Source organism: Camelina sativa, chromosome 18, assembly GCF_000633955.1.
Source record: "Camelina sativa cultivar DH55 chromosome 18, Cs, whole genome shotgun sequence".
In the NCBI taxonomy this organism is placed as follows: domain Eukaryota; kingdom Viridiplantae; phylum Streptophyta; class Magnoliopsida; order Brassicales; family Brassicaceae; genus Camelina; species Camelina sativa.
This window is the reverse complement of record NC_025702.1, coordinates 16,114,718-16,125,206: the sequence shown is the minus strand read 5'-3', so window position 1 is coordinate 16,125,206 and position 10,489 is coordinate 16,114,718. Positions and strand designations below refer to the sequence as shown.

The 10,489-nt window shown below is 38.2% G+C and overlaps 3 protein-coding genes across 4 annotated transcripts; 1 reads left to right on the top strand and 2 right to left on the bottom strand.

The window, feature by feature from the left end:
• Positions 2,558–6,360, top strand: LOC104761953 (ETO1-like protein 2). The gene is made up of 5 exons (XM_010485150.2): positions 2,558–4,895; positions 4,997–5,288; positions 5,380–5,689; positions 5,764–6,021; positions 6,231–6,360. The coding sequence occupies exons 1-4, from the start codon at positions 2,950–2,952 to the stop codon at positions 6,012–6,014; spliced, it is 2,799 nt and encodes a 932-aa protein (XP_010483452.1). The 5' UTR covers positions 2,558–2,949; the 3' UTR covers positions 6,015–6,021; positions 6,231–6,360.
• Positions 6,083–8,293, bottom strand: LOC104761954 (probable inactive receptor-like protein kinase At3g56050). 2 transcript variants are annotated; one of them, XM_010485151.2, is made up of 5 exons: positions 7,960–8,293; positions 7,401–7,880; positions 7,123–7,313; positions 6,909–7,041; positions 6,083–6,829 (listed from the first exon to the last, which is right to left on the bottom strand). In XM_010485151.2, exons 1-5 carry the CDS (start codon positions 8,039–8,041, stop codon positions 6,261–6,263), a joined length of 1,455 nt encoding a protein of 484 aa, XP_010483453.1. In that variant the 5' UTR covers positions 8,042–8,293; the 3' UTR covers positions 6,083–6,260. The 2 variants fall into 2 exon arrangements, with proteins under 2 accessions (XP_010483453.1, XP_010483454.1); XM_010485152.2 differs by having other exon boundaries at positions 7,401–7,871; positions 7,960–8,292.
• Positions 9,447–10,483, bottom strand: LOC104761952 (uncharacterized protein At5g39865-like). Its single transcript, XM_010485149.1, has one exon. It carries the CDS (start codon positions 10,410–10,412, stop codon positions 9,603–9,605), a length of 810 nt encoding a protein of 269 aa, XP_010483451.1. The 5' UTR covers positions 10,413–10,483; the 3' UTR covers positions 9,447–9,602.

Genomic DNA, 10,489 nt, shown 5'->3' with positions numbered 1-10,489 from the left:
TTTTTTTTTTTTTTTTTTTTTTTCTGGTTTCAGCTTTTTTTTTTTTTAAACTGGTCACTTTTGTTAGATTACTGTGAATTATTTTTGTTTTTTTGGTTTTAGTGCATTTTTTTTGGTTTATTAGTTTTATTTTGGATTCGGGTTAGAATAACTATTTAAATTATTGGTATATACAATATGATTTACTGCTTCCAAGAAGTTCCAATATGATTTATCCTATTCGTGTGTGATTAGCAAGGGTCGTCACTATAAACAAGATTAATTCGACATGTTTTCACTATGCTCTATGCTTGTTATGAAAATTAAACTCGTTGGTTTCTGTGGAAAATATCTACCGATCTAGAATTTGGGGACATGTGATATCTAGAGTTTGCTTGGTCCACCTTTTGAGCTTGCTTAAAATTGATCTTCATAGGCTTCAAATCATATCACAGCCCAAATCCATTAGTGTAATATCAAGCCGGTACGATCGGTCAACCAGACAGACCACAATTTGTTATTATGGGCCTTGTTTGGGCTTCTATTTTGCTATACAAATTCGGGCTGGTTAGTAGTTTGACTTTTAGAGTCAGAAAGTCAAGTTTTTTTTTTTTTTTAATGGTTTTGCTCTTCCAATCAAATCATCATTTTTTTCTCTCATGATTATTCTGTTCAGTTGTTGTATGAAAGACAATTCAATTATTGTGCAAATTACTCAGATTTGATAAGTATAGAAAAGTGATTCAGATTCCCTCACATGGCTTCCCGAGACACTTGACCACACGTCTCTTGCCTTTGTTACATCTTTATTAAAAAAAACAAAACCAATTTTTAAAAATTTCAACTGATATCAGTGTTTGAGTTTTTCTTTTATATTTTCATCAAATAATGCCAACCTAATCCTCAATTATTATTATTTTTCTTGTTTGTTTAACAATCCTCAATTATTTGTTTTTTGCTAAAAGAAAAATAAAAAACATCTCAATTATTCGCTATTGGTGTGTATATCTCTTTAATAAGTACACACTTGCATCTATTTCCCACTGTTCACAAGACCTTCCAACCCTCGTCAATATTTCATATTTACAACACATGCCATTGAGTCTCTAATTTTTTTTTAAAAATCTATGCTTCTTACAATCTTAAAAACAAAAATGATGGCTAATGAAAATTTGTTTTCTAAAATTTTAAAGATGTATAAAAATCTATGTTTTTTATTTATAATTTGATATGCATTTTGTTTCATGATTTTATTCAATAATGTTAAATATTTTTTTATAAATTTTGTATTCGTACACATTATTCAGTGTACAGATGTGTGTACACATTATTTAGTGTACAAATGTATGTACACATTATTAAGTGTACAGATGTAATTTGTTTAATTCTTAGGATTTTAGATATCTGTATCGCAATGGTTTGGTACAAATTACATCTGTACACTTAATAATGTGTGTCTGTATACTTAATAAGGTGTATAAACATATGTACACTAAATATGGTGTACGAATACAAAAGATATATATAATATATTTAAAAATTATTAAATAAAGTTTATATCAAAATTGTAAAGAACAAATATATATATTTTTTTGTATCCAAGAAAATTTATTTAAAAAGTTATATTAATAATTATTTGAATAATTATGATTGAAGGAAAAAAAACTATATTTCTCATCCACACACAAATATACTTTTGGTAATCTTCTCACACAAGCCTATGTCTCACGATCTCTCATATCTCACACATTCTTTATTACACAATACCTATTTTTCCAATTTTGAATAGTAAATGTATTAGTCGATTAAGTATCTAAAATGTACTAATAAACGTGTTGGTTCTAACCCATTATTAGAAAACTTGAATTAGTAAAGCTAGTAGTATAAAACTTGTATAAAGTGTCGCCTTCGCTCTAGCATGTCTGGTCTGCGAAGGCATTGTTAATGCAGCGCGTGTGTGTTCGATCCGATGCTTTGAGAGCAAAAGGGCATATGAGGTATTCTAAAATACCTTTCTTTTTTTTTAAAAAAAAAAAAAAAAAAAAAAAAAAAAAAAACTATGAAGTTTCATAAAGTATTCCTACTAATACCTTTTGCTTTGTCATTTAAATCACAACTAATCCACCAATAAAACTGAATTTTCTTGCTTAGTAGTTATTAAATACTTGCTTAAAATGTTAAGCTCAACTAATTAGATAAGTAACCAACCGATACGACCGCATAACTAGTTAACCAACCTATGTTGGCATCACATGAAACCATGACGTTGGATTAGTCAGAGAGGCTTGTTTTAATTATATAAACCAAAAACGAACCAACCATCTTATTTATACTATATCCTCTAAACCTTATGTAATTATAAAATCTCTTTACTAATATCTAAAGGCTTTCACAAATTACAACCTAGATACATAATTACTAAAATAAACAAATTTAGTAATTAATGAGTTACCAAAGAAATAAATAAAAAGAAGAAGGAAAGTATTAATATCTTTCAAATACTATAAGAAAGTAGTAAAGTAAGAAACAAGAGATAAAGTGGTCTGGTTCGTATCGCACCCATTGGAATCAGCCAACCACCAAACTAGTCCCAGTTTCAGTGGTGAAGTTCGTAAACTGTTCCCTCAAAAAAGCGGAAAAAAAAACAAAGAATGAATGACAGATGAGAAATTGACTCTCCATGATCATATATAAAATGAACTACTCAACCTTTTCTTTGTTTTCGAGAGAATCAACGACGAACGACGCCATTACTTTGCAAAAAAGCTCTCTTTTTTCTCCCCAAATTATTGACCTTTTTTCATATATAATTCACAATCACACTTCATCATCTTCTTCTTCTTCTCTCTCTCTCTCTCCTCTGGTCTCTGTATCAGTGTGTTGTCACCGGAGACACAACGACTGTTTTGTTTCTTGCTCTCTTCTTCAAAATCATAACCCTTTTTTCTCAGATTCTGCTATTGAAAAAAAATGCGCAATCTAAAACTCTTTGAGAGATTTAAGAGCACACAAATCCACGCCTTTAACTCACAACAAGACTCTCCTTCTACCAGCAGCAACAATGTTACCCCTCGGATCAACTTCTTCGGTCATCCCAAATCCACTTCCAAATCCAAATCTCGTTCTCTTCTCCCTCATGGGTTCCCCACCACAGAGCTTCTCGAGCCTCCCTTGGAGTCTTACCTCAAACCTATCGACTTGGTTGAGTCGTTATCGAATCTTTACCGGAGAATCGAGTCCAGTTCAGAATCCGAGACGTCTATGCTCTACCTCGAGCAGTACGCTGTTCTACGCAGTCTCGGTGATGCCAAGCTCTTGCGCAGATGCTTGCTCAACGCTAGGAGGCACGCCATTGATGTCCCTTGTAAGGTTGTTTTGTCTGCTTGGTTGAGATTTGATAGGAGAGAACACGAACTCGTTGGAGTTGATTCCATGGATTGTAATGGGTTTGCTGTTGAATGTCCTAAGACTAGTTTGATTCATGGTTATGATTTGAATGTAGTTGACAAGGATTGTGATTGCTCTACGGAGTATGAGGATAACAACAGCTTTGGTAGTGATGACATTAAAATCTCTAGTGCTGATGAGTTCTCGGGTTTAGATGAGGCTAGTGATTTTTCCTTCTGCATAGGTTCAGAGAAGGCTAAGTGCGTTAGGTGGCGAATCGCAGCCCTTTCACGTCCCTTTGAGGCCATGTTGTATGGTTCTTTCGTGGAGTCAAGAACTTCTGAGATCGATTTCTCGGAGAATGGCATCTCAATTGAGGCAATGTTGGCACTGAACATATACAGTAGGATCAAAAGAGTTCATCTGTTTCGTGTTGAAACTATCTTTGAGCTGCTTCAATTAGCCAGCAAGTTCTGTTGTGACGATCTGAAGTCTGCGTGTGAGGCTCGCTTGGCCTCATCTGTCACTAACCTCGATAAAGCTTTAACCTTTGTAGAATACGCGTTGGAGGAACGCACAAAGCTTCTTTTATCTGCTTGCTTGCAGGTGTTTCTGAGAGAGCTTCCCCAGTCTCTCCAAAATCCACAAGTGATGAGATTCTTCTGCAGTTCCGAAGCAAAAGAACAATTAGCTTTTTTGGGTTCAGAGTGTTTGTTCCTGTTGTACTACTTTCTCAGCCAAGTAGGCATGGAACAGAAGCTCACGACCGAGCCTATGCTGATATTGCTCGAGAGAACTCGAGAGTTTGCTCGCACAAACTGGCAAAAGGCTTTGTCTTTGCATCAAATGGGATGTGTTCTGTTTCAGAGAAAGGATTACAAAGCAGCTCAGTTTCATTTCAGATTAGCTTCAAGCTTAGGGCATGTCTACTCATTGGCTGGGGTATCAAGAACTGAATATAAACAAGGGAAGAGGTATTCAGCGTACAAGCTCATGAACTTTCTCATCTCTAGTCACAAGCCACATGGCTGGATGTATCAAGAGAGGTCTCTATACAATGTTGGGGTTGAGAAACTTAAAGATCTAGCAACCGCCACTGAGCTTGACCCGTCTCTGAATTTCCCGTACAAGTACAGAGCTGTGATGAAATTCGAACAGAAGCAGATTAAAGAAGCCTTCGAAGAGATTGATAGATTAATTCTGTTCAAGCCGAGTCCAGAATGTCTCGAGCTGAGGGCTTGGCTGTTTCTAGCCATTGGTGACCGCGAGCGCTGTTTGAGAGATCTAAGAGCAGTGCTGTGTTTAGAGCCAAATTATGCTGTATTTGGTGGGAGAATGAGAGATGATTTGGTGGAGGCTCTGACCGCGCAATGTATTGAAGTAGAGAGCGAAGCGGATTGTTGGGTGAGGCTTTATGAGCGATGGTCAGCTGTAGATGATGTTGGGTCGTTGGCTGTTGTTCATCAGATGCTTCAGAATGATCCTAGCAAAAACTATCTGAGGTTTAGACAATCTCTTCTTCTCTTGAGGTAAGATGAATATTTTTGGTTTCTCAGGCAAAACCCTGCTTGGTGATTTTTTTCAGGAGTTGACAAAAGCTACATTGTTTTGTGATGTGTGTGTGTGACAGATTGAACTGTCAAGGAGCTGCAATGAGGTGTTTGCGAATGGCATGTAACTTGGCTACTTCTGAGGCTGAGAGGTTGGTCTACGAAGGGTGGCTTTTATACGACATGGGTTATGTGGACAAAACTCTTACGAAAGCCGAGAAGGCAATCTCTATTCAGCGATCCTTTGAAGCATTTTTCCTCAAAGCCTATGTTCTAGCTGACAAAAATCTCAATGCGGACGAGATCTCTTGTGATGTTCAGGTTCTAGAGGAAGCCCTCAAGTGTCCTTCGGATGGGCTACGCAAAGGACAGGTTTGGCATTTTGATATCTCGCTTTTCTCTTTCTCTTATTCATATTGTTTTCTTGTTAATCTATCTTTTTTGTTTTGTTTTGTTTCTGCAGGCTCTGAACAATCTTGGGAGCATTTACATCAATTCGGGAATGCTAGATCAAGCTGAAACCGCGTATAAGAACGCTCTAGAGATCAAACATACTCGTGCACATCAAGGGCTAGCGCGAGTTTATTTCTTGAAGAACCAACGTAAAGAAGCGCTCGAGGAGATGACAAAGCTGATCGAGAAGGCATGTAGCAAAGCAGCAGCCTACGAGAAACGGTCTGAGTACAGTGAACGTGAAAAAGCCAAAGAAGATCTTGACATGGCCACAACACTCGACCCTCTGCGAACTTATCCCTACAGATACCGAGCTGCCGGTAAGTAACTCTCCCTGTTCCTTATTAACATCTTATAAATTTAGTAGTTAAAGAAGTGATTGTCTGTGTGGCAGTGCTGATGGATGATCAGAGAGAGACAGAGGCAGTGGAAGAGCTGTCAAAGGCGATAGCTTTCAGACCGGAACTGCAAACGCTTCATCTCAGAGCAGCATTCCACGAGGCCACAGGAAATCTATCATTGGCCGCTCAAGACTGTGAAGCTGCTCTCTGTTTAGACCCTAACCACACTGAGACTCTCCATCTCTACAGCAGATCCAAGGATCAAGCTTCTTCCATTGACAACACCATTTTTGGCTTTGATTAATTTGAAGGTATCAACCACATTCTCCCATTTGTATAATTCATCGGGATCTCTTAACTTTTATACACAGATGCTTTAAAGAAACTATCATTTATTATTAATCTTACCAATGGTTTCTATGCAAAGCCAACTGTTTATTATATACAGTATTTAGTCTTTTAATGCAGAGGAAGATAAAGATGATCATCACTTCAACGTGTCATTTTTGTGTATATACAGGGGACACCTAAAAGGACGGCTCCATTCTCTTTAGTTTCCTTCTGTGGATATGATCTCCAGCTCCGTCCACCACCGTGGAGATAGCCTTGGCATTGCTGCGTCAGCTTCTATTCCAGTTATCTCTCTCAACTTCACCACAACCTCTCTCATTGTTGGTCGCTGAGCTGAGTATGGATTCATACACTGCCTAACCACCTCCAACAGTCTCTCAACAGTATCCTCCTGAAACGTTTCCAGGGTCGGATCCACAATATCTCTTGCAGGTTTTGGTTCGAGAAACAAAGAATCCGGGTCTGGTAACTGTGCACTGATGATTTCGAACACAACAGCACCAAAATTAAAGACATTTGTCTGGGGATCAAGTAATGAGCATTCTAGAAGATTCTTGCTCGAGGAACTCTCCTGAGAGGGAAAAATGGAATTGATTACAGAAAAGTCGGAGACTTTGGCGGCGTTGTCTTCAGTTAAGTAGACAGAAGAGGAGTCCAAACTGGTGTGCAAGATGGGTGGGTTGAGATTGTGCATGTGCTCTAGACAGTAAGCTATTCCCATGAGGATTCTGAGTCTGGAAGGCCAGTCCAAGTGCTCCGCGTGTTGAGCTGCCATGAATGATCAGTTCAAACAGTTTAAAGATTGTATCAAGTTAAATAAGATTTATGGGGAACAAGAAATCCTCACAGTGCAGATGCTCGGAGAGGCATCCATTGGGAGCGTATTCGAAAACAAGCATTCGGCTGAAGGGCTCTTCCTCATGGCAATAACCGATCACATTCAGAAAATTCTTGTGATCCACTTTGGATAACTTATGCATCTGCAGAAACAGAGTGGAATTAGTCTTCAATGGCTATGCCAGTCCCTGTTCAAAACAAAGTTGCAAACGATGTTCTGGTACCTTTTGTAGCAACTGTGTTTCCATGGCGGTGGACCAGGCTGCACGAGAACCAGCCCCGGCAGACACAACGGCGATTTCAGCACCAGTGGATAAAGTTCCTTTATAAATGGTACCGTCTGAGAAAGAGCCGATGACGTTACTGAAATCTTCGCAGGCTGCTTGTAGCTCAGACAGCTGCATCCTCGGAACATCTGATGCAATACGAAACTACAAATTAGGAGGAACTCAATATGAAGAGAGAAGAAAGAGAGAGTGAAGATTGTGAAGAGTGTGTTTGCCTGTGATAAGAGCACCTTGAAGCTGGCCACTGTTGGTCCAAGGCTTGATTGGAATCTTTCGACTGAAGATAAGAAAGAAGATGACTAATGCCCCCGACACAGTGAATACGCCAACGACTATGCCGACGATCATAAAAACCTTGGTAGACTTTTTTTTAGTTCTTGGAGGAGGAGACTGAGACTGAGACGGAGATGGAGCCGAAGGCACAGGCAGGGGAGTAATAGCAGGTGGGGTCGTCTCTGGTGTTTGTGCTGGCACACCACTTTGAGGAGGGCTCGGGGTTTCGTCGCCTTCTGGTGGTGGTGGTGGTGGAGGCAGCACGGGATCTCTGAAGGTTGCGGATTCAGGGGATGGCGGGGAGGCATCAAGGGCAGGGCCTTTGCCAGGAAAAGGTGCATCAATCAGGATGCGACGGTTCCCATTAACTCTGGACTGGATTAATGAATTCTCTTGAGAAGAATCAAAGACTTCTGCAATCTCTTCAAAAGAGGAATTGTTATGATCCAAAGAAACACAAGAGAGAAACAGAGAGATGAGGATCAAAAGAAACATATGTACCTTGGGAGTTGAGTTTCAGAGGAAGATAGGTGAGGAAGATGATGATTGGGAGATTGAATCTCCAACGTCTATTGGAACTCATTAGGTAGGAGATATATTTCTTTGATTCTGTGGTTTTAATATTTATCTGAAAGAAGGAAGAGAGAATGTTGGAGGAGAAACAGTTGAAGTCGTCGTTGAGGACAAAGAAGACTAATCAATCGGTTGCTACTACTCTTTCAACTTCTATTTTTAATTTTCTATTTTTCTTATTACTTTCTTGTGATTTCTCTTTTAAAAACAAAAAAAGAAACACAATTTGAAAAGTTAATTACATACATACAACTTGACTACTGACTAGTTTACTTAACAAAAGTTTGATAATTTAAACTTTACGCAATTGTCAAGTAAATCTTTTACCTGACTTTCACTATTAAATATGTTCTTGATTTTGTATGATGATCTAATATGACATGACATGACATGTCAACGGCTTTCAAAACGTAGTCTTCAGTCATTTTGTTTAATTTGAAATAGTCTTTGTTCGACATAATATATATATTATAGGCTGTTTGCAAAGGCAGCACACGACTACTCGATTGGCTCAGATGGTCGAAGCATCCATGGGTCAGTGGTTGCTCTCGATACCACCAGTCTTCGAGTAGCTGTATATCAGATCAGATACTTACAATATACCAAAACCTCTATAGATTAATTGAGTGAAAAAAAGGTATTTTAAAATACCTTAGGTTTTGGGTTTAATATGGTGCTCTTTATTGGATAAATGATAAATCTTATCACTATTAATAAATTAGAAACCGGGTATGCTATAGCCTATATATAAATTAGTTACGTCTTTTAAAAAGCAAATAAGTGATAGTAGTCATTTTTGAGTTGTTACATTTCCCGTGTTTGTTATGCCAAATTGTCAATGNTTTTTTTTTTTTTTTTTTTTTTTTGTTCTTATCGTTGTTGACAATACCTTTATTAACTGAAAAATCATGTTTAAATCGCATATGTAGAACAACAAAACCAAATTTGCGAGGATCTGCCCATAGTACAAATTTACAACTCAAATCACCATTAAAAACCAATAATCTTTGCAAATGATTACATATTTCACCTGTTTTTCGGTGATCTAAAACATATACAAAAATAACCAAAATTTTATTTTGTACGTTAACTCAATCTCAAATTCTCAATGATATGAACAATAAATATTTACCATGCACATAAATATACATTCTTTCTTAAGCCAGAAATGTGTTATCCACCATCAATTATTTACATCATTGCTACTTTTCTTTTACTACTATTTTTGCAATTCACATTTGCCTATATTTTTTTTTTAATTTTCTTCCTTACCACATTTAGATCTATAATTTAAAATTCGAAATTCACACTTGTTTTTACAGCAAATCATACAGGACTTTAGCTGCTAATCACGTTCACATCACACATGATCTAATAATTCTCAAAATTATCTTTAAAAAAAAAAAAAAAAAAAAAATCTGAAGCTACTACCACCTCTTTCCATTTCGAATTATACAAATTGGAAACTTCTGAAAAATTAGATTAAAAAAAACAAAATATTTTTAATTATTCCAATTTTTCGTGTACTAGTAAATTAATTTTAAAGAAAAGAAAAAAAAAAAAAAGAAAAACTAAGGAATTAGGGGTGGAGGAGATGCGGTGGTGGAAAAGGAACAAGATGAACACCTGACGAGACCATTCTCGTTACAGGCTAAGCAAGTTCTGAACCCTCCTAATTTCTCATTATGAACCTTATGGCTACCGTGACAATCCTTACACGGTACGAATCTATGACCACCGCACATCTCGCATACCCCTCGTTCTATCTTCGGCAACTCTTGTACCAGCTTCTTCAGCTCCCCGATCTCGTGCAGCTTTATCACCTCTTCCTCTCCTCCGATGTACCGTCCGCCGATGAACACTCGCGGAAGCTTCGGCGTTTTCTGGTTCTCTTCTTTGGCGAAGATCCGTTGTAGCTCTGTTGAGAAAGACGCGTCCATTGAGAGATCTCGTTCGTCGATTCGTACGGGGAAGCTATGGAAGATCGATGTAACGGATTTGCAGGCTTCGAACGTTGGACGAACCACGCGGAGGCTTGTGAAGTAGACGACGATGCTGCTCTCCGCTCCTGGGATTGAAATCCGTACATCTGGCTCGGGTTTTGGTTTTGCTGATTCCGGATTTGGATTCCGGCGTATAGGTTCGGAATCAGCGCGGAGGAGGGGATTAGATTGACGAGTTGGCCAGGATTTGAGGATCAAATTAGCTGCGCAGACTCGGTGGAAGACTCTAGAAGCGTTTCTGGGAGAAGGACAAGGAGAGGAAGGGAAAGAAGAAGGTGAATCGTCGGAGCAGAGATGGTGGATGTCTTTGAAGGAAGCGGTGGTGGGAGAGTACGTGTCGTGAATCTTAACCGACGATTTACGCCACGGCCGCCACATTGACGGTGGTAGAAACGGCGGATAAGTTTAAGATTTTTTTTAAATTAGGGTTTGTTTGGGATTTGCAGAGACGAATA

Coding starts and splice junctions, on each gene's coding strand:
- LOC104761953 (XM_010485150.2), top strand. CDS start 2,950: ATGCGCAATCTAAAACTCTTTGAGAGATTTAAGAGCACACAAATCCAC. Junction 4,896..4,996: donor CAATCTCTTCTTCTCTTGAG/GTAAGATGAATA, acceptor TGTGTGTGACAG/ATTGAACTGTCAAGGAGCTG. Junction 5,690..5,763: donor CTACAGATACCGAGCTGCCG/GTAAGTAACTCT, acceptor TCTGTGTGGCAG/TGCTGATGGATGATCAGAGA.
- LOC104761952 (XM_010485149.1), bottom strand. CDS start 10,412: ATGTGGCGGCCGTGGCGTAAATCGTCGGTTAAGATTCACGACACGTAC.
- LOC104761954 (XM_010485151.2), bottom strand. CDS start 8,041: ATGAGTTCCAATAGACGTTGGAGATTCAATCTCCCAATCATCATCTTC. Junction 7,881..7,959: donor TCTGAAACTCAACTCCCAAG/GTACATATGTTT, acceptor CCTCTTTTGAAG/AGATTGCAGAAGTCTTTGAT. Junction 6,830..6,908: donor CCTCTCCGAGCATCTGCACT/GTGAGGATTTCT, acceptor CATTCATGGCAG/CTCAACACGCGGAGCACTTG.